The sequence below is a fragment of the Lathyrus oleraceus genome, chromosome 1, assembly GCF_024323335.1.
Source record: "Lathyrus oleraceus cultivar Zhongwan6 chromosome 1, CAAS_Psat_ZW6_1.0, whole genome shotgun sequence".
In the NCBI taxonomy this organism is placed as follows: domain Eukaryota; kingdom Viridiplantae; phylum Streptophyta; class Magnoliopsida; order Fabales; family Fabaceae; genus Lathyrus; species Lathyrus oleraceus.
Window position 1 is genome coordinate 150,159,785 of NC_066579.1, and position 22,589 is coordinate 150,182,373.

The window sequence follows — 22,589 nt, forward strand, 5'->3', positions numbered from 1 at the left end:
GTATTTGTCCATTAGATTCACCTTGTTCTAAGATTTCAAAAATAAAAAAATAAGAATATCTACACACTAACACTTGTAATATTGAGAAATACTTGCCTGGTCACTACAATATTAAATAGTAATTATTTAGATACGCACATAAATTAAATATCAAATATCATTTAGCTAATATGAAAATGTACATTATTTAATTTATCTATTCTTTTTGTTTTCTTGCATGTGTGTTTCTCTAAACTTTGTGTCTAAAAGGAAGTGTCGCTCTACAATTTTACTTCACCCTTTCTACGAGATTTTAACCGCCACCCCACCCTTATAATTATAATTGGTATCTTCAATATTTTTAAAATTCTGAAAATGATCTTATTATTATTTACCAATCAATTTTTAATTTTTTTTTTTACTCTTAATAACATTTCAAAAACGAAATTTCTGATAGTACAAACGAAACTTTCGATATGTATTTTTTTTAATTTTGGGAAAATCTCACATTTTTACCAGACTTTTAAAAATTTATAGTGAAGAAATATCGAAAATTTCAAAAATTTTGGTATGTTCCTGAAAAATCTTAAACTCATATCGGAAATTGTTAAAATTTTCGAAGAAAAAATAACTTAATGCAAATTTAACATTTTTAGGAATGTCAAATTTTTTAAAGTTTTCGATATACCGAAATTTTGCATGTCCTCCAAATTTTCGGCAACATTACAGTAAAAAAATAGTTTATTTGTGTGGCTCAGAGTCGACATGGTCTTTCATAGATTAGTGTATAGATTTTACGTGATGCATGATGCAGTATGTTTTTTATGTAACAAGTTTAATTTAAATATTTTACCGCATCTATATCATATTGATAATATACTTTTTATATGATGTAAATAACTGATATTTGAGTCCCAATTGAAGTATTAGCATGAGTACAAAATATTGGCAAATAACATGATATTTTTGTTGTGACTGTTCGTTCTGATACTGCAAATGAGAAGCGAGGTATGAAAGATAAATTGATTATGGATTGTGAGAGAGAGGAGGAAATTATAAAATAAAGAATGCACCTAAAAACACTAAATTCTCAAAGGGCATTTATGGTATGAAAGTAAAAAGTCTTTTTAGCGAGATCTGCGTTGAGAGGTAGTGGTTGAAATGTGATAGTTAGGTGTGGATTGCACAATCATAAACTATCTAAAGATTTAGAAGGTCATGTCGTATTTGATTGTCTAAAAGTTCATGAAAGATCATTTGTGAATGACACGAGGAAGTACAACATGACTCCACTGTACATAATTGTTGCTTTGAAAGACAAAGATCCAGAAAACCTCATCAGTGTTACCCAAATGTATAAAGTTAGAGCTACATATAATGCGAGTAAGAGAGGTCCATTGACAGAAATACAAATGTTGTTGAGTCTTATTCATAGAGAAAAATACACGTGCTAGACTAGAAATAGAGAATACTCAAATGTTGTTGTTGATATCTTTTGGACACATCATGATTCAGTGATGTCGAAATTATGGTTTTCGGACTACCGCAGCTCTACTTGGATGGGGCGAATAGTCACGATTGTTGGTTCAGACGCAAGTATATACTCAAGTTCATCAACAATCTAAATTGTTTTTCAATTTGTTATATGACATGGTCTCTGAAGTTAGGAATGCCTTACGAGTAGAACAATTGGGTGTGCAGGATACTGATAAATGGATGACGATTCCTGATATGAGTTATCTTATTGCTTGTAGATACAGTGTCGTATTTGTCTCCCTATCAATGAGACTTAACATTACATTTTCCCTCTTACCTTAACTCCACATATGTACACGAATATGCATAAAATCATTGATGTTGGTTTTGTCAACAACAATCATTGAATTCATGTAAAGTTGAAACTTAATAGTCTATTGCCTCGCATCACTTACCGTTAGAGGCAAAATTGTACTGAAGATGCAAAAGTATGAGAATCAGCATATGCATGACGAGTTAGGCACTGGAAGATGAAGTTAGGAAGTCATCCTAATTTGTTTTGTAATCTTGTATGTAACACGGTTTTTATTATATGTATATATTATATCAGGTGTTTTTCTTATCAAATCATTTATGTAGAAAAAAATTGAACAGATTTCTGTGGAAACTACCGAAGATTTAAGCATTTTTAAAAATTCTGGGACATACAAAATTTTTAAAATTTCCGGAATACCGGAAATTTTAAAACTTTCGAAAATTTGTGGTATTTTTTAGAAATTTCATAATTTTCGATAAAACACTTCAGATCTCTACCAAAATTTTCATAATTTCCGATATATTTTTACCGGAAATTCTAAATTTGCGGTACACGTATCTTTGTTGCGGTAAAAAAATGGAAAATTTCAAAATTTTCGGTACATAATACAAATTTCCGATAAAAACATGTAAATTTAAAAAAAAAATCCGATATTTATAAAATGGTATAATGGTAAAAGTGATATAAATGGAGGGTGTCAAATATAAGTATGAGAGTGGCAAATTAAAACCTCATTTTCCATATGTGTGAATGTGTCCCAAGTAAGCAATTACCGACATAAGTCTCACTTCATCACAAAGGCAACCCACCATAGAAAATTTTATCCTATACTCTCACACTTATCCCCTCTACCCCAACCATTTTTGAAATATTCCAAATTTACCCTTGTTAATTTTAATGTTTTTTTTTACTTTTACTATTCATTCAAGTCAGTGAAAAACAACAGTTGAGAATCCCTACCATGGGAACCGGATAACATTGAGTGACGAAATCCAATATGTATTTTTATTAAACCAGAAAACTTGAAGCAAAATTTTTCGTTTTTTATATTCACAAAATCGTACGACTTGTTTAATAGTTATCTGATTCGTAATATTCAACCGGATAACTTTAACAAGGGTTTTCCAGTTCGTTTTTTTCACTAATCGGATAACTTCTCTGTAAGTGTTTCGAAAGTCATTTTATTTTATTTTATTAATTTTTGTTACATTTATATTTATCATGTGTGAATATGCATTTGATGATAAAAACCAGACATGTGTAGATATCATTGAGATATTCTTAACTGCAGATAAATTTGATACACGAGAAGAGACGACTAGATGGATTAGGGAGGTTGGAATTAGGAATAGAGTGACTGTTATAATAACTCGTTCGGACATCAAAACTAGCAAGAGAGGAAGAAGTGACAAAGTTATATTTGGTTGTGATAAATGCGGAAAATACAAAGAAGGAGATAGTGAAACACAAAGTGCTATAAAAAAATATGACTGTCCATTACAAAAATCTCCCTTACACGATATATGAAGAAGACAAGAAACATCATCCAATGTAATGGTCATCTCGCCTAACGACATATGAAAGGACGATGTTTCTGGATGCCATCTCTCCACAAAAGCTGATACTAAATTATGATCTATCCTCGATAAACTAGTTCTTTGTAGAGAGGATAAATCAAAATCAGATAACCGTCTCTCTATCATCGGTGGGAGGCTGTGCGAAACCCATATGATCAATTTTCTACCATGTGCAACAATCTTCAATTCTTTCTTCGGAACTCTCTCCTAAAAAATCATAATATATGTTATAAAATATAAGTAATTAACATTATATTTGACTCAACATAAAATGACAGAGATTAATTTACTTCTCCGAACCACAAATGACGAGCAACGTGGTCCTGATACCTCACCAGAAAAGACGTATCAGACGGTCCTCAGGGGAACGCTGGATATAGTGGACGAGACTCAGGTGCACCTACCTGATCTTCCTCTCGATCCGTCAACTGTTGAGATTGTCGTCCATCACCATATCGTCGATAAATGCTCCCCTCTCAGGCTCTAATGCGAGCCACTGGAAAAACAATTAAAAACCAAAATTACGAACCGGAAAACTAAGAACCAAGTTCTTCAGAATACTTTTCAAACCAGATAACTTCATGGCTAGTTATCCGGTATTAAAAATTTATGAACCAGAATACTTGCGCTGAAGTTATCCGGCGTGTATTTTTCTCAAAAAACAAACTGGAAAACTTACTCTTAAGTTATCCGGTGATGAAAAACTGATGAACTGAATGTCTTCACGCGGGGTTCTCTGGTGTAGAAATGGAAACGACAATTTTTTCTCGCACTCTCTGAAATGAGGGGAAAAGTGAAAATTTTTAAAATATAGGTATTTATACAGGAATATTTTGATCCAACTTATTAATTTATAGGAGTAGAGGGATAAAGAGAAGGTATGGGGTAAAGTTTTCCCCACCATGCTTTCTAACAATTGGAAAAGTAACAACCCACACCCCGCTGTCTCTGGTTTGAACATAAATATTATGTCTTTTGTGAGAAGTACAACGTGATCAAACATGTCTTTTGTACTTGAGAGAATTACAGATTTTTCTTATTTTAAAAAAAAAAACAAATCTTTGTTTCTTTAACCTATATTATTTTTTAAAAATTTAATTAAAAAATAAATTACAATAATTTTACAGGTTTATATTGGTGTAAAACACAGATACATCGTTTTAGACAAAGTATCAATATCAAATACCAATGCGCGTACGATATGCATATGTTACGTATCAAATATGTATTTTTTTTCTTCATGTTTAGTATGTGCATTTGTACACGGTTGATACAGTCCATTAAAAAATGTAGTTTTTTTCTTCGGTCAATACAGTTTGAAACTATTTTAGTGAGTCAAACTTAACTTTTTAATTTAATCATAAAAGGAGGAGTTTAATTTACTTATAAAAGGAGAAGTAAAAAATCAATTCTATATATAATTTTACACTTTTGTATATTGCTGCTAGGCAATTTTTACATTTTAACTTTTAATTTCATGAATTATTGACACGTTTTAAATATGAATTTGTTATATTATTGATCTTGACTCTTTTTGAACAAATTACTTTTTAATTTTGATGTTTTATTATCATTTGAACCATACAATTCTTTCATATTATTTTTTGAAATAATATAATTATTTTATATTATTTTTATAATTATATTTAAAAAATACAGTAACGTATCCATATCTTAATTTCTTTTTAAACGTCGTATTACCCGTTCCTTAGTGTTATAATATTACATGTTTATATTTAATGAGGATAATATAATTTGTATGTGTGAAGACCTACCCAAACTCCCTCAGAATTTAATAGAGAAAAACTGATTTGATTGTATGTAGGTTTTATTATAAAATATGAAGACAAATGGGATAACGAGAATACTATTAGAAGTAATTCATATTTATTAGTTGTACTATTTTCTTAGCCCCTAAGTTTGTTAGAGGGTATTTTAGTATTTTATCATATTCTAGTAACCCTAATTTTAGCTTATAAATAGGGTGACAATCATTGTAACTTTTATCATGTTTTGTAGCCGTCATTCTCTGAATAGAATATTTCCATTCATCATTTATTCTACCTTTGCACCAACAATTGGTATCTAGAGCTCCGGTTCGGATTCATTGGGAAACACGGGAAACACGAGTGAACGTGAGGTATTGTGTGTTTGATTTTGATTCTTAGATTCGTGTTGAATCTTGAACAAAATCTGATCAGAATTTTAATTCTGTGGGTTGGGAAACACTGTGAGAAATCTGAGTGTACTGCGCAAGGTAGAAAGATGAACGGAAACGGCAACATGAACACCAAACTTCCAGTATTTGACGGTAAAAACTGGAATCGTTGGATGATCCAAATGCGTGTACTGTTCGGTGCTCAAGATGTTCTAGATCTTGTCACTGATGGTTATGTTCCGGTAGCAGCAGATGCGACGGATGAACAGAAAAACACACAGAAGGAAGTAAGGAAGAAGGATCAGAAAGCATTGTTCTTCATTCATCAATGTGTTGATGTAAATGTGTTTGAGAGGATTGCAGATTCAACGACATCAAAGGCTGCGTGGGACACACTACTTAGATGTTATGGTGGTGACGCATCAGTGAAGAAGGTGAAGCTTCAGTCCTTGAGAAAGCAATATGAGAATCTCAACATGAAGAATAATGAGAAAGTTTCTGAATACATCTCCAGAGTGATTCTGATCACTAATGAGATGAAAGCGTGTGGAGAAACTCTTTCTGAAGAAACAATCATGGAGAAGGTATTGAGATCCCTTACCTCTCAATTTGATTACATTGTGGTAGCAATAGAACATTCCAAAGATCTGAGCACCATGAGAATTGAAGAGCTGCAAAGCAGTCTAGAAGCGCAAGAGTTGCGTTTGACTGAGAGAACTTCTGAAAGGGAAGTAGAGCAGCAGGCTCTGAAAGCAACTTCTGATAGGAGGTATCAGAAGCAGTCAGAAGCCAGGAGAAGATCTGATGGTGGTCAGAAGTCAGAAAGCTCAACCTCTGATAGACAAAAGAATGCTCAGAAGGGAAAAGAGAAGTATGACAAGAAGAAAATCCAATGTTACTGTTGTAAGAAGTTTGGTCACTTTGCTAGAGACTGTTGGTCAAACAAGGAGAGAAAATCAGAAGAAGCAAATATAGCCAGAAGTTCTGATGACGAATCTGTGTTATTGATGGCCTCTGAATCTGATAATATGGATCTGATAGACTAGTGGTATATGGACACTGGCTGTTCAAATCATCTTACTGGAAACAAGAAATGGCTGGTTGACTTTGACTCTAAAAAGAGGACAAAGATCAGATGTGTTGATGACAAATATCTTAATGCAGAAGGTATGGGAAATGTCAGAGTGATTCTGAACAATGGGAAAACAGCATTGATTCAGAACGTGTGGTATGTACCTGGCATCAGAAGCAATCTGATGAGTGTGGGACAATTAATTGAGAAAGGTTTTTCAGTTACCATGAAGGACAATCTTCTGAAGCTATATGACTGCAATCAGAAGTTGATTATGGAGTCAGAACAGGGAAGGAATAGAACATTCAAGGTGAATGTCAGAACTGCAGACTCAGAATGTCTTAGTGCAACAAGTGCTGAGAAGGAGAGTGAGTTGTGGCACAGAAGATTTGGTCATTTGAATTTCAGAAGCTTAAAACATCTGAATTCAAAGAAGTTGGTACATGGAATTCCTGCAATTAAGAAGCCTGAAAAGTCATGCAAAGTTTGCATGGAAGGAAAACAACCACGATTGCCATTTGCGTCAGAAACTGCTCCAAGAGCAAAACATGCCTTGGGAGTTGTACATTCTGATGTGTGTGGTCCATTTCCAGTAGCATCGATTGGAGGGAATAAATACTTTGTGTTATTTGTTGATGAATTCACAAGAATGACATGGGTATCCCTTATTAAGTTTAAACACGAGATGTTTGATGAATTCAAGAAGTTCAGAATGAAGACTGAGAATCAGAGTGGTCAGAAGTTGAAGATTCTTAGAACTGACGGTGGAGGTGAGTATAACTCCAAAGAGTTCCAGAAGTTCTGTGAGGAGAATGGAATTGAACATGAGGTTACTGCTCCTTATACCCCTCAACACAATGGTCTTGCTGAAATAAGAAACCGCACTTTGCTTGATATGGTGAGAAGCATGCTAAAGGAGAAGAAGCTTCCTCAGAAGCTCTGGGGAGAAGCTGTTGCCACTGCAACGTATGTACTCAACCGATGTCCTACGAAGAAGTTGAAGGAAATAGTTCCAATACAGAAGTGGGCTGGAGATAAGCAAAGTGTTAGTCATCTGAAGGTGTTTGGTTCTGTTTGCTATAAACATGTTCCAGAAGCCAGAAGACAGAAGCTGGATGATAGAAGCAAAGTGATGATTCTGATAGGGTACCACAGTACAGGTGCATACAAGCTCTATTGTCCAGAAACCAATAAAATTGAATTCAGCAGAGATGTGATTGTGAAGGAATCAGAAGTTTGGAATTGGGATAAGTCGCAATCTGATTTTGATGTTAGAACTTCTGAAGAGAGGCCAGAGTTAAGAATTTCTGAAGTTGGAGTAAACTCTGTTCTGATTCTGATAGTGATTCTAACTCTGAAGAAGACTCAGAAGATGAAGGTGACTCTGATGACCCAGACTCTGATGGTAATCCAGATTCTGGTGGCAATTCAGACTCTGGAAATATGCCAGACCCTGAAGATGATCAAAGCTCTGGAGGAAGTCAACCATCTGAAGCTAGAAACTCTGAAGCTCAAAACTCTGAACAAGTTCAGAGACCACAAAGAATCAGAAACATCCCCAGAAGATATGCAAAATTTGACATGCTGCAAGACACTGAAGTAGACTCTGAAGGAGAAGTTATTCAGTGTGCCATGTTAGTAGACTCTGAACCCATAAGTACAGAAGAGGCTCTTAAGCAGAAGCTCTGGCTGAAGGCCATGAAAGAAGAACTTGATGCTATAGAGAGAAACAAGACTTGGAAGCTGACAGAACTTCCAAAAGACAAGAAAGCCATCAACGTCAGATGGGTTTTCAAGCAGAAGTTAAAGCCAGATGGTTCAATTGGCAAACATAAAGCAAGGTTGGTAGCCAGAGGATTTCTACAGAAACCTGGGCTGGATTACTCTGAAGTGTTTGCACCTGTAGCAAGACATGAAACAATCAGAATGGTGATTGCAATAGCTGCTAACAGGAATTGGCCTCTGATGCATTTAGATGTAAAATCTGCATTTCTGAACGGTCCATTAGAAGAAGATGTTTACGTGTCACAACCTCCTGGATTTGTGAAAAAGAATCAGGAAGGGATGGTGTACAGATTATACAAAGCTCTATATGGATTGAAACAAGCGCCCAGAGCTTGGAATCAGAAGATTGATTCATTTTTCAAGAAGCAAGACTTTCAGAAATGTGAGATGGAGTACGATGTCTATGTTCAGCATATTTCTGAAGGAAATATGACTCTGGTATGTTTATATGTTGATGATATACTGCTAACTGGAAGTTCTGAACAGGAGATAGCCAAGTTCAAGAAAGTTCTGATGAATGAATTCGAAATGACTGATCTAGGCAAAATGACATACTTTTTAGGGATGGAGTTCAGATACTTTGAGAAAGGTATTATTTTGCATCAGCTCAAGTATGAATTAGAACTTCTGAAGAGATTTGAACCGAAGAATTGTAAGATTGCTGTCACACCTTCTGATACAAATCAGAAACTGGATTCTGACTCTGATGGAAAGGATGTGGACGCTACAACCTTCAAACAGTTGGTTGGTTCTCTAAGGTATTTGTGCAATACCAGACCTGATATTTGCTATTCAGTTGGAATGATTAGTAGGTTCATGAGTAAACCTAAGTGGTCCCATTACCAAGCTGCTGTCAGGATTCTGAGGTATATCAAGGGAACTCTGAAGTATGGAGTATTATTTCCTTCTGGAAGAAAGGATGAGTCAGAACTTCTGAGTTATTCAGATTCTGATTGGTGTGGAGACAGAGTTGACAGAAGAAGTACGTCTGGGTACTTATTCAAATTTCTGGGAGGTCCTATTTCTTGGTGTTCCAAGAAGCAACCTGTTGTGGCGTTGTCAACTTGTGAAGCTGAATACATTGCAGGTGCTGTTACTGCATGCCAAGCTGTGTGGATTCTGAATCTATTACAGGATCTGAAGATTAAAGTAAACAAGCCTCTGAAGCTGATGATTAACAACAAGTCTGCAATCAATCTTGCCAGAAACCCAGTGTTGCATGGGAGAAGCAAGCACATTGAGACCAAGTATCATTTTCTGAGACATCAAGTTCAGAGGGGAGTGTTAGAAGTTGTACACTGCAGCACTCAGAAACAGTTGGCAGATGCTCTGACGAAAGCTATCAAGACTGATCAATTTCTCAGATTAAGGGATGGAATTGGTGTTACAAGTTTTGATGGAATATGAATTAAGGGATGGTATTAGAAGTAATTCATATTTATTAGTTGTACTATTTTCTTAGCCCCTAAGTTTGTTAGAGGGTATTTTAGTATTTTATCCTATTCTAGTAACCCTAATTTTAGCTTATAAATAGGGTGACAATCATTGTAACTTTTATCATGTTTTGTAGCCGTCATTCTCTGAATAGAATATTTCCATTCATCATTTATTCTACCTTTGCACCAACAAATACTAGTATATATTTTAAATTCTATTTCGAATTTGTCTTATTAATTTTATTATATATTTTATTAGTTTTAATAATTTAGAATATTAAATATATTTGGAATTTGTTGAGATTGTTTTATTTTATTATTTGTAATCTAATCTTATGTTAGAAAGAATAAATGTTTTTATTAAATAAATTAATTCCACTGCTATGGTGCATGGCAAGCTGCTTTTGTTTTGAAAGAGAAGCTTAAAGTGGTGAGGGGTAGTTTGAGATGTTGGAATAACGAGGTCTTCGGGATTCTGGACTTAAATATTGATCTAGCACTGAAGGATTTTAATTATCTGAATTTTGAGGCTTTTGTCTTTTGATATTGAGGATCTTACTCGTAAAAGATCGGTTGCTTCTAGTAGGGTGTGGCAGTCTTTACATGAAAATGATAGTGTGTTACGTCAGAAGGCTAGGCACAAGTGGATTTCAGAACGGGACTCAAATAGCATGTATTTCCATAAGGTTATGAAGCATAGGAATAAAAGAAACAATATTTTGGGGATCATAGTTAAGGTCGGGTAGATATTTTGATGAAGTCAAAGAAGAGTTCAGAATGCATTTTGCTTACAGATTCCAAGAGGTTTGTTACTATAGGCCTCTTATGGATGGTGTGACTTTTAACCATTTAACTCTTAAGGAGAGGGAAGCTTTTGAAGTGCGTTTTTTTTTTGGATGAAATTAAATTGGTGATTTAGGGTGCTGACGGGGAGAAAAGTCCTGATTCAGACGGGTTTTAACTTTGGTTTCTTTAAAGTTTGTTGGGAGATAGTGAAGTTTGATATGTTTAAAGTGGAGACGGAATTCTATGATAATCTTGTCCTTCCTAAGGCAGCGATCGCTTCGTTTTTAGCCTCGATTCCTATGTTGAAAATCCTTTTTTCATCGAGGATTTCAGGACCATCTGCTTGATTGGACGTTTGCATTGTATTCTATCTAAGCTTCTTATAGAGATATTGGGAAGGTTATGTGGAAGTTTATTTCCAAGTTTCAAACTACTTTTTTTCTTGGTAGACAATTGACGAATGGTGTGTTAGTGTTGAACGAATAGGTGGATTACATCAAGAGATTCAAGCGGATGTGCATGGTAGTGAAAGTGGACTTCGAAATGACCTATGATTATATTTCGTGAAACTACTTGAGATATGTGATAGATAGAATGAGCTTTGGGGGGAAATGGATGGGATGGATGGAAGGATTGGTATTCAACAATTATTTTTGTCTATTATCGTTAATTGTAGTCTAACTAAGGACTTCTCGATTTCAAGAGGGTTACACCAAGGAGATCCACTATCTCAGTTTCTTTTTCTTATGGTAGCCGAGGGGCTCTCTGGTTTGGTTATAATGCGGTCTTATTAGGGGACTTTAAAGGGTTCCATTGTAATGACAATCTCAGTTTTGGGGCTGCTGCAATTCGCCGATGATACCGTCCTAGTGGAGGATGGTTCGTGCATAATCTGTGGAGCTTTAACGTTATTCTTCGGGGCTGCAGGTTAGTTTAAGCAAGAGTACATTCATTGCCTATAATTTGGAGTGTGAATTTGTTCAGGCGACTGTTGGTTTCTTATCGTGTAGTATCGGGTCTCCGTCTTTCTCTTTTATTGGTATTCCTATCGGAATTAACCCAAGACATCGGGAGGTGTGGAAGCCGATCATGGATAAAATTAGAAGAGGGTTATCCGTTTGGCACAATAGATTCTTCTCAATTGGCGGTAGAGTGGTGTTGTTGAATTCGGTGTTAGCCGATATCCCGATCTTCTTCTATTATTTTTTTAAAACTCCTAAAGTTATTATTAATGAAATTATCATGATGCAAAGAGTTTTCTTATGGGGAGGAACAAAAGATAAAAGGAAAATTAATTTGTTTACTTGGGACAACATTTGTCGGCCAAAGAAGGATGAGGGTCTTAGGGTTATGCATTATGGTAGATTCAATTTAGATTTGTTGAGTAAGTGGAAGTGGCGTATTCTGAACGAGAGTAATTCTGTTTGGTATGAGTTTCTTTGTTTCAGGTACGGAGATATAACGACTATGATGTTAGAGGAACGTATTTTTAATTTCCGTTCCAAAGTGTCACTTTGGTGGAATGATTTATGTTTGGTTAGTAAGGCAGAGGAGGAGAATCGGGATAATTGGTTTGCTTCATCAGTTTCTTGCAGACTTGGAAAAGGAAACTTAATAGATTTTTGGTCGCCTCAATGATTGGGTTCATATCCGTTTACCAAGTTGTTTCATTACTTATTCTTGGTTTCTAAGTATAACATAATCAAGGTGGATGACTCTGGTTTTTGGTTGTTCGGTAGGTGGGTTTGGGATGTGGGCATTAGGTCAACTTTGCTTTCGGAGGAGGATCGTGTTTTGCTATCTCGACTTTACTTGGTTCTGCAAGATGTTCAGATTGCTCCGTTGTGAGATGCTCGTTTTTTTTAGTGGAGAAATATTGGTGGGTTCTCGGTTAGATCCAGCTATTGCAGGTTGCTAGCTGTAGAGTCAGATGAGTCTGTTTTGGAGGCGGAGAAGTTGAGGCTTTTGAAGTATTTATGGAAGACCAAGGCTCCTAGTAAGGCGCTCATTTTTGATTGGCAGATGATTTTGAGCAGGCTTCTGTTGAGGGTGGAATTATCAAAATGCCTCATTATTGTTGGAACTCACATTACGGTATGTTCTCTTTGTTTTTTGGATGATGAAAGTTTGGATCATATTTTCTTGCTTTGCCATGTATTGAATCGTATTTGGGTTGAAGCGTGTGGTTGATTTGGTGCGGTGGTGTCATCGTGGTTTGGCTCTTTAGCAGACTGTATTCTAGTCTTTATTGAAGTTGTAAAGTATGCTGTCAAAAGAAGGATGTTTTGGTTTTTAGGCTTGGTTATTTGTTGGGTTATTTGGTCTTGCAGAATTGTCATTATTTTCAAGGGAGGTTTGTTAATCAAGATCGATGTGTTGGGTATGATCAATTTTATCTCGTAAGAGTGGTTCTTAGCCTCTAATCGTTGCGGGATTTCCTGCTTGTGGGATGTTTGGCGTGTCAACCCGACTTCTTTTTTCTTGTAATTTATTTTTCTTGTGATGTTGTTATTTTGTTTGTGTTTCTCTTTTGGTTAGTTGTTGATTTTATAAGGGTTGAGAAACCCTTGTGCTCCCTTTATTAATTTCATTTTGCTTATTAAAAAAAACTTAACCATATCAATATCAACCATTTTCATCTCAATCAACTAGTCTCATTATGTATCATGAGATTCAAATGAGCAATAATGGTTTTTGCATTTAAATGATCATGAGTCTAAAATACAATAACATTGGAGAAGTAGGGAGAACTACATCGATTGCGAAAATATCAAAAATAAGATTTTAACTAAAGAAGGACAAATTTCTCATTCAATCATGACCCAACATCTTAAAAAATTCAATTGGCAAGGTTGATAAAAAAGGAGATAGGTTTTTAAAGAGGATCGCGAGAAAAACATTTAAAGACAAAAAGTAAAATTCAATTGCCAAGGTTGATAAAAAAGGAGATAGGTTTTTAAAGAGGATCACGAGAAAAACATTTAAAGACAAAAAGTAGACAGTTGTAAAAGGTAGATGACACAAAAAAATCAAACCCTCTTGTTAATAAGTTTGTTGGGTATTAAAAACAAGTTGTGACTATAAAAAAAATTGAAAGCTTCGAGACTTACATCATCTCGACTGCATATGATATTTATTACCAAGACGAATATGAAAAGTTCTCATTTGAGAGTGAAAGATGAATTCAAATGACTTGTAAGTTCATCAAAACCATCCACCAACATCAATAAAAATGAATTTGTCATAATTTTTGCACACTATTCCCATAGATGGTAAAAAAAGTTCTAATAAAGAGAAAAATAGTTAATGCAAATATGCATAAAAATAAAATAAGTAATTAATAATAATAGTTTTAATGAAAGTTATTAAATAAATTACACAATAAAATAAGTAAAAAAATCGTAGAAAAAAGACTACACCAAACAAACAATTTATAGATAAATATAAAAAATATTAAATATTAAATGATGTATAAGCACTCAATCAAACTTTAAGACAGTATGGCACTTTCCAAATTATAAGTACTCAATTAAATATTAAATGGTGTTTGATCTATTGCACTTAGCAATATGAATGTGTTCAACTTTAATGAATGTTGTGTTGCAAATTTATAAAGTGTATCCCAATTATTATAAATTATACAAAGAAATACTTGTCTTAGTTTTGTAATGCCTGTAATAGCATCACAATTGCTACTGGTTGATGAAGCAATTCGTGCAAAGACAGCAAGGAGATGAGATAAATTTCCAATCAACATGAAAAACTAGTAATGATAGGTTGTTTGATTGTATTAAAGATTTCTTTTTAGTGAAAAATAGCAGTCATTTGGGATGCAATCAACACAAGTATAAGAGGATAACCATGGTAGGATCCTCAAATTCAAGTTACAGACACATTAAAAGAAATTCTCATAACCATATTAATAGAAAATTTGTATTAAAAATTGTAATTAAAAGAAATTTTCGTAACCTTCCAAGAAAATTTGAAATTTGATTAAACTAAAGTAATTTTCCCCAAAATTAAGCAAAACCACAAATGCACCTATTCATCAGGTTCAGCAATGTGGGGATCTAGAGCTGCTCCTAATCTCTACTCATTTGAATTTGGTTTCATGTAATTCCTAACGACATCTCGGTAGAAATCGGTGATGTTCCATCGAGTTGGAGCATTTTCCAACCCATTCTCATCAACTTCCTTTTGCCAGGTAATCTTCTTATAAAGTCGTACCCATTTGTATGATGCTCGCTTTAATCGAACACTCTGAGTTCCCCCAAGCAGATACTTGATGAAGTCTCTAGCTAGCTTTGTAAGTTCCACGCCGTTGATGACATAGATATACTGAAAAAAGATGTAAGATGGTATCATATCAGACATGGCCGTACATACATCATTATCAACCTTGTTGTAATGCAATTTATATTTGCAGTCAAGGGAGAGAGTAAGAGTGTACCACAAATACAAAGCCAATTGTTGCAAAAACAATTTGAAGGGCCTCGTCCGACATTCCATCATCTGGTTCACCAGAGCCGCCACCGCCGCCACCACTTCGTCCCCCAGGTGGCTTGGACCCACTTCCCCCACTGTATTCTCCCTTTTGGATTTTCTCTTGTAAATTTTTCATAGCTTCCTCAAGAGATTTCCGTTGGGAATCCTAATTATCAATGTTCGATAAATGAAGAAAAATCAAAACCAAAATTATGGAACTATAAATACAGTTTAGTAGCATCTAAGTTATTCCTACATGAGCCAGCGCAAATTCGGCTAGGAATAAATTTTAACATGTTTTCTCAAAGGGAATCTAAAGGAAAATTTAGCATATGTAATATAGCAAATGATGCAGGCAAAACGCATAGTATAACTCAAATGAGAGTGCATCATACCTCACTATTATCCATCATCCCTTTCCCACCAGCTAAACAAACATGGAGGGGTTTCCGAGATTTTAAAACAGGCACACATTGTAAGCCAGATGAAGATTTTGCTCTTGGGATCAGGAAGGTCTTAGAGAGAGGGTTGGCATTCATTGACAATCCATGTGGTGTAGAAAGAAAATGGTGTGGCTGATACTTTTTTCTGACACAAATCCCAGGATGGCTTGCGGCAACTTGGATGGTGTTCATCTTTATTGAATAAAGTGGGCGCCACAAACTTCACTCCTGCACATCATCAAAGCATGATTAAGTCACATAATTTCAGCAGAAATATAAATTGAAAGTGATAGGAACGTTGTAAAATAGATTTGAGATTTCACACATCAACCAAAGCAACTGAGCCGCTCAATTAAACTGATAATATGTATCACAACATTAACCACAAAAGACAAGTTATTCCATCATCAAACTATGAAATTCCAATCACAACATCCACTAAACCAGCATAGGTCATTATTCTCTCTAAGAACTTCCAAACAAAAAATGTAGGAGTGTGCATGGTTTGGTTTTAATGAAAATCCAAACAATGTCCATACTTAAACATATTCTATGGACAGGATTTCAAAACTGGTCCTGGTTTCCTCTCATTGCCCGATTCTTCATTTCATGAGGATTATCCTGCACTATTCTACAAAGACACATGTTGCCAACATTCAAGCAAACAAGCAAACCCTTTCTTGTTTTGAGAGTGGAGGAACCCACGAGTAATGTGCGAGACTGGAAAATAGTTTCAGTCTCTGAAGTTTACATCTCAGTTTCAGTCATAAACTGAAAGCACTGCCTTGAAAAGTAACAGGATTTGCCAAGATAATTACTTTGTTTTGATTACGTTGATTATAAGAGCTAACAATGACGTCAACTTATAAGAAGTTTCTACGGATAAACAATAACATAAGAATTTTTTTAATGCCCAAAGACCGGTAGATTCCCAAATTCTTACAATTGCCTAAAAGTAATTGTTCAGCCCCAACTTTATTCTTCTACGCTCCACAGGGAAACACTTGAAACTACATACAAATAAATATATCTGAGTGAAAGTGTTAAAATTTAGTTGAGCGAAGTGGGGTTACAGTTGAAGTGGCAAACAGAGAATTAAGATAAAATGGTCACCCAGTAAAACCATCAGCAATTCAGCAGAAACAAGACCATAAGCTTAAAAGAGTTGATGCACACTTATTCCTTATAGCTAATTTAACATTTGACTACAATCTTTTGCATCAGGTATATGGCAGTAGCCTTTACAAGCAGAATCGTGTCATTAACAAGTAATACCCACAAAACAATTAAACATTATCATTTCCTCCATATACCTTCCTACAAAATGTGTAATGTCCGTATTCCAATCAATAACTTTACAATAATCAACCTAAGAGTCTGTTTGTGAGGGGAACTTAGAGGGTCATTTAGGCCTATATTTTAATATATAAATAAGATTTGAGACAAATTGAAAGAATACCATGATATATTATCATATAAAAATTCAATCACACATTAATTTTTGGGAACGATTTATAGCTTCATATCTTGCTTAGTTAAAAGCAACACCACTTGTAACAGCAAAACCTTTTGTAGAGACATAATTAAGATTAAATTCAAAGCACCTATAACTATTTAAATAACATTTACTTTAATATGAGCATGAGTTGCAAACCCAAATTCTAGGCATGTAAAAAACCCACAAAAACAATATACTAAGAGGCAGTACCAATCTATGAAGCACAGACCCGGAAACACGACATCGACACGTCAACACCGATAACAATTTTAAAAAATAAATAACTTAAACGTAATCACAACCAACACCAACACACTTTTTTCAGAGGTGTCAGTACTACAAAGATATCAACACCCAAAAAAACTCAACAGAATCTGTTGTTCGGGGAAACGATATACCTATCACTCACCCTGTCCTAAATTTCAACAAAGCCAATTTTTTAAACCCAGACCTATTCCGTATTCGGATAAAACCAGATGAATTACAGGTTGAAAATACAACAAGTTCAAGCAAAACAAGATCAAATTTACCCCCAAGCAAAAGTTGACTAAAGTCGGAAAGTTCATGAATTTACCATCCAACATAACCAAAAGAATCCCAAAAAATAAAATAAACCCTAACCTAATATATCAATAACTAGAAATTTTTAGCATATAGATACAATTGAGTAAAATCACTAAACCTCATATTACAAAATCAATCGATTCAGTTAATTTGGAAAGAACAAATTTTGAATTGAAATCAAGGAAGCATATTGCATGATCAAACCCTAACCGCAACAAAAACAGAGAAAATTAAATAGTAAAAAGCATATTACAAAATCAATTGATTCAGTTTATTTAGAAAGAACGTATTTTGAATTGAAATTTGTTCATAACATTGAGAATTCATAATCAGTAAAAGAAAATTCTATGGAATCAAGAAGTACAGGAGAGAAGAGTGTTGGTTGAAATTTACCGTGAAATTGATTTGGATAGTGAGAAGAGGGTAGAGAGAGATTTGGAAGAAGGGAGTTGCGAAATGGAATCGCGATTGGGAGGTGAAAAGAGAGAAGAGAGAAGGAATCAACGGTGAGACTACGCCGGTCCGGTAAGAGGCGGCGAAGAATCGTAACCGATAAGATGATTTCCAAATGGTATATGTCACATTGTTTTTAACGTGTTAATTATTTGTCACAATTTTTTTTTATTTTTTTTAAATAATCTTTGTTATCCTTTAATTTTCAACCTAGTTTTAATTAAAAATAAAATTAATCACTATGTAATGATAAAAAAAAAATTATAAATTCGATTCATAACCATTCGTTTGTATTATTTTACAAATTTTTAAAATAAAAATTAAATTTATTTTAATATTTAATATTTATTATTAATTGACGGTGTAAAATCTTTGTTAGTTAAATATTGATACCCTTATTCGATCAAATAATGATATTCATTACCACATCACCTTTTTCTTTTCTTTTATTTTTTAAAAATTTAAAATTTTAAACCAATTTAGATGATACTCAGTTGAAACTCACACACCTAAAAATTTACCTTTAACTAATTATATTTTAAAAAATAATAATGAAGAGATTAACGATTATACACTCTAAGAATAAAATATTTTACAAAATTGACATATCATAATCATTCATATGTGATAATTATGTACATATTGATCATAATATGATTAACATGACGATGGAAAATGGATAATATTGATAGTCACGATATTTGTTGTAATTAACATTAAAGTTAGATTTAAAGTGTATTTTGTCCACAAAATATAAGTGATCGGAGACACAAAAGTCGTCTCACTTGAATGTTAGTTTAGTTCAATAGACATTGAGTGTTACAAAGTGTGAAGTTTATGATCGTTATCAAAACATAAGTGAAAATCATTCTTTCGAAAGAACGTATCAAAGAGGTAGAATAATATAATGTTTTATGTTAGATTGTAATTCATTTCAATTGCATTTAAGTTTAATTTAACTTGCATTTGAATTTGCATTTAGACTCTGATCGTATAAATACTAAGAGTTAGTTTTAAGTGAGTGTGAAACGGTTTTCTGTAATCAATTTCAAATTCGGTTAGAGAAAATGTTAGTTACATGTTCAATTTCTCTCTCTTCTCTCCATCTCCATCTTCTTCCTCTTATGCACCAATAGTTGGTATCTAGTGTAAGACCCCAATTTTGACCCTAAGATCCCCCATGTCATCTCATCATATGCATTAGCATTGGGATTACACCTTGGCATCCTCCTTACCCTTCATTCATTGGGTTTGCATTGAGAGAGATCATCAAGCACTTTTGATTGTATTGTCATACCCCGATTTTGGTCCTGAATTTTTTATGTTTTTATTTTTGTTTAGCATGTTTGGCCTAACCTTACTTTGGTCTTATATGAGGATTGGTCTTGGTCCAAAGTCATGGTGTTGTTCATGTGATTGTTAATACTCATATGGTCTTGGTCATCCAAACAACCAACCTTCTTGTGTCACAAGCCAATTGCCAATCATGCCACTTGATTCATGAATATCCCTTTCAAACCCTAATCTTGTGCCCTCATTTCATGGCCTTGTAAACCTATATTGTCAGTCAAGTTATTTTCTTTTTCAAAGTCAGGCATCCAAGTCATAAATAAACCAATGGTAAAACCAAATTTCAAATCATTTTTCAAACCATTTCAAATCATTTCATGTCATTTTAAACCATTACATTTGATTCTACACAAGAAAATACAAGTCTTGACATTTTTGAGCAAATGTTGATTTTGGTCAATAGTTGACTTTTCGGTCAACTTTGACCAAAGTCAATCCAAAATCCAAAAGCCCTAATTTTCACCACAATCATCAATCATTTGCCCATTTACAAGAAAAATGCAAATAAAATTGAATTTTAACCAATTGTTGACTTTGGTCAACAGTTGACTTTTTGGTCAACTTTGACCAAAGTCAACCCTATGCCATTGGTCATCCCTAATCACTAAATGGCTGGCCATAACTCTCATTCCATTATCCATTTCCATATGCTCTTTGATTTAACCATGTGGACTTGTTTCTTCATGCTTGGTTATGCCTTGAACCTTTGGAATCTTGCTTTTCCAATTAACCATCCTACTGCATTTATCCTGCTGCACCAACTTGTTGCAAAGCCAAATCTGCACCAAACCAAAGTCAAATTTCATTTCTTTCTCAGTTAAAACATTTGCACCAATTGAGAGTTGTAGACTTGAGCATCCCGAGTACTACAGTTTTGCCCAGGGACTTGTTCTTTGACAGATTAACGGATTACAAAATTGTGATTGGAGACTTCAAGATGCTTTCATCTGGAGATTTCAGGATGCCACCTTTTCAGTTCAAGTTTTTTATGCCACTCTGACATTTACTACTGTTACAGTTGTATTGGTTTTGCCTTGGATTATGCCTATGAAAACTCGTGAAATGTGCTCAAAATGGAACCTCTACATGTCTGCTTCTGTTCCTGCGGAAGTCCATAATATGATTATGTGAAAGAGTATTTGAACTAGAAAGGAGGTTAATGAGAAGCTAAAGAGTTTAAGTGCACCTATTGTTGGTTTGATTTTGCAAAGGAGTCGTATTGTTATCGACAATGATGGTCATTATGCTTCTAGTACTACGTACTTGTATCCACTAACTGATGGTGATACAAGGCAGGGATTGAACAACTTGCAAGCAACAATGGATTCCAGTTTGGTAACCAAGTAAAGGAACCTGTGACCTGCAAGAAACACACATCCACAAGCAGTCCACTCGCCAGAACCTTGCTTTGTCGCGCCGGAACCGAAGGCAATAGAGCTGAGCTAAAACGAACCATAATTCCATCAAAATAAACCTCTTAACATCTTCTATCTTAATCTCGTCTCAGCTTTTCCTAAAACTACATCAGACCTCCAAATCGAAACATCCCTGGATCAATATCAGAAGCGGTTGTGACCACCAATACTTGTAACAGTTGCACTCCTGGTCCTGTTTCCCTGTGAAAACCCAAACCAGAACCAACAGTAGCAGAAAATCAAAGTTCACAATGCAAGAGTTATATCAATGGAAGGAAAAGATTTCTCACCTGTTGAATGTCGCAAACGACTACATTCGTGAAATTCCCACCAACCAACTTTATGTTGCTGCTGCTATCGCGGACTCAGCGGGAATGAGAAAATCAAACCAATGCTCCAATCTTCACTGCGGTAAAATAAAAAACACAAGTTAATTAGCCAAAGCTGTAAAAATCCAAGAATTCCCAAATTGGCATCAGGACAAAAACGAAGAAGAAAGTGTGGCTTTGTGTTACCTCTTCCGAATTTAACCATCAAGCAGGGCGACCAAAGCCTGACAACCCAAAAGAGATTTCGCAGGATGCTCTTTTGGACTCCATAAACCAAATCCCAAACCCTAATTTACAGAGGATAAATAGAGAGGCGAATCAGTGAACGAAAAAGGAGGAACAACGAAAAATTGGAGGCGACCATAAACAAAAAAACGGCGAAAAGGTTTCAAAGACAAAAACCCTAAATCCCAAATCAAAAAAAGCCAGTATTGGAAGAGAGGAGGCGGAAGATTTAAGCACCTGATTCGTCGTCGTCATCGAAGGTGAGATTTCCGCTTGAGGTTTTTTTGAAACCGTGGATTTACGCTCTTTGGTTAACGTTTGAGCATCTGAGTTTGAATGAGTGAGGTTGAGAGCGATTGAGCGAGCTTTGCTGAGAGTTTGAAAGGGATTCGTGAGTTTGTAAGAGACGAGTTTGTGAGAGGAGCTCGTGAGAGTGTGAGAGAGACGAGAGGTTGAAGACGTGGGGTGGAGAGAGCGAGTCTGTGAGATTGGGGAGAGAGTGAGGTTGAGGGCAATCTGCATCTTTTCCAATTTATTTATTTTTCTTTTCTTTAATTCATTTTAAATAGGATAGGTTTTTGAAAATATTAAAGATTTTGTTTAAAATTCCTAAGATATCAGTTAATAATTGTTTTATGTTTTCAACTTATCCCTCATTGAAAAACCCAACAGCCAAGCGGCTGAGTTTGAATGTGGTAGTCCAACAGTTTTCCTTTTTTATTAGTTTTTATTTATTTTAATTCTAATTTTAATTCTATCTTAGTTTATATATCTAAATTAGCATTGTAGATAACAACTAGTCATGAGTGGTCTGGTGGAGAGGGGTGGTTTCTAAGGTCTTTAGTGTAGTGGGTTCAATACCCGTATTGAGCTTTTTATTTCTTTCAGCATTTGCATTTTATTTTCTTTTAGCATTTTATTTTATGTTTATGTTTTTATTATACTCATGGTTGATCTGCTTTCTTTTAATTTCATCATTCATTCAAAGCCATTTTTAAACTATAAAAATCATATTTTTCTCGATTTAATATCGAGCCCATTTTCCACACCCTTGTAAGTCGATTGCTTTTTAAGCGTCGCCATCAACCTCACATAGCTTACTCTTGGGCTTTCTTACAATGAGCCGGTTCTCTTGCACTTACACTCATATTTCACATCATTTTGTTGTTTGGGCCCGATTTAATTATTTCATGATTTTTGACAACCCCCATTCATAACAAATGTATCCATCTCCCATGAAAT

The 22,589-nt window shown here is 34.7% G+C and overlaps 1 protein-coding gene and 2 long non-coding RNA genes across 3 annotated transcripts; all 3 read right to left on the reverse strand.

Annotated features, from left to right (window-relative positions):
* Positions 1–3,212: 3,212 nt before the first annotated feature.
* Positions 3,213–4,267, reverse strand: LOC127123201 (uncharacterized). Its single transcript, XR_007803575.1, has 3 exons — positions 4,028–4,267; positions 3,684–3,844; positions 3,213–3,555 (listed from the first exon to the last, which is right to left on the reverse strand). It is a non-coding gene; the product is annotated as an uncharacterized LOC127123201 (long non-coding RNA).
* A 10,207-nt stretch (positions 4,268–14,474) lies between these two features.
* LOC127123208 (uncharacterized) lies at positions 14,475–18,182 on the reverse strand. The gene is made up of 4 exons (XM_051053453.1): positions 17,969–18,182; positions 15,466–15,741; positions 15,036–15,236; positions 14,475–14,923 (listed from the first exon to the last, which is right to left on the reverse strand). Exons 2-4 carry the CDS (start codon positions 15,703–15,705, stop codon positions 14,675–14,677), a joined length of 690 nt encoding a protein of 229 aa, XP_050909410.1. The 5' UTR covers positions 15,706–15,741; positions 17,969–18,182; the 3' UTR covers positions 14,475–14,674.
* A 1,655-nt stretch (positions 18,183–19,837) lies between these two features.
* LOC127123215 (uncharacterized) lies at positions 19,838–21,839 on the reverse strand. Its single transcript, XR_007803576.1, has 4 exons — positions 21,585–21,839; positions 21,309–21,409; positions 20,565–21,199; positions 19,838–20,480 (listed from the first exon to the last, which is right to left on the reverse strand). It is a non-coding gene; the product is annotated as an uncharacterized LOC127123215 (long non-coding RNA).
* Between the last annotated feature and the right edge of the window lie 750 nt (positions 21,840–22,589).

Coding starts and splice junctions, on each gene's coding strand:
- LOC127123208 (XM_051053453.1), bottom strand. CDS start 15,705: ATGAACACCATCCAAGTTGCCGCAAGCCATCCTGGGATTTGTGTCAGA. Junction 15,237..15,465: donor GGATGATGGATAATAGTGAG/GTATGATGCACT, acceptor ATTGATAATTAG/GATTCCCAACGGAAATCTCT. Junction 14,924..15,035: donor CAATTGGCTTTGTATTTGTG/GTACACTCTTAC, acceptor ATCTTTTTTCAG/TATATCTATGTCATCAACGG.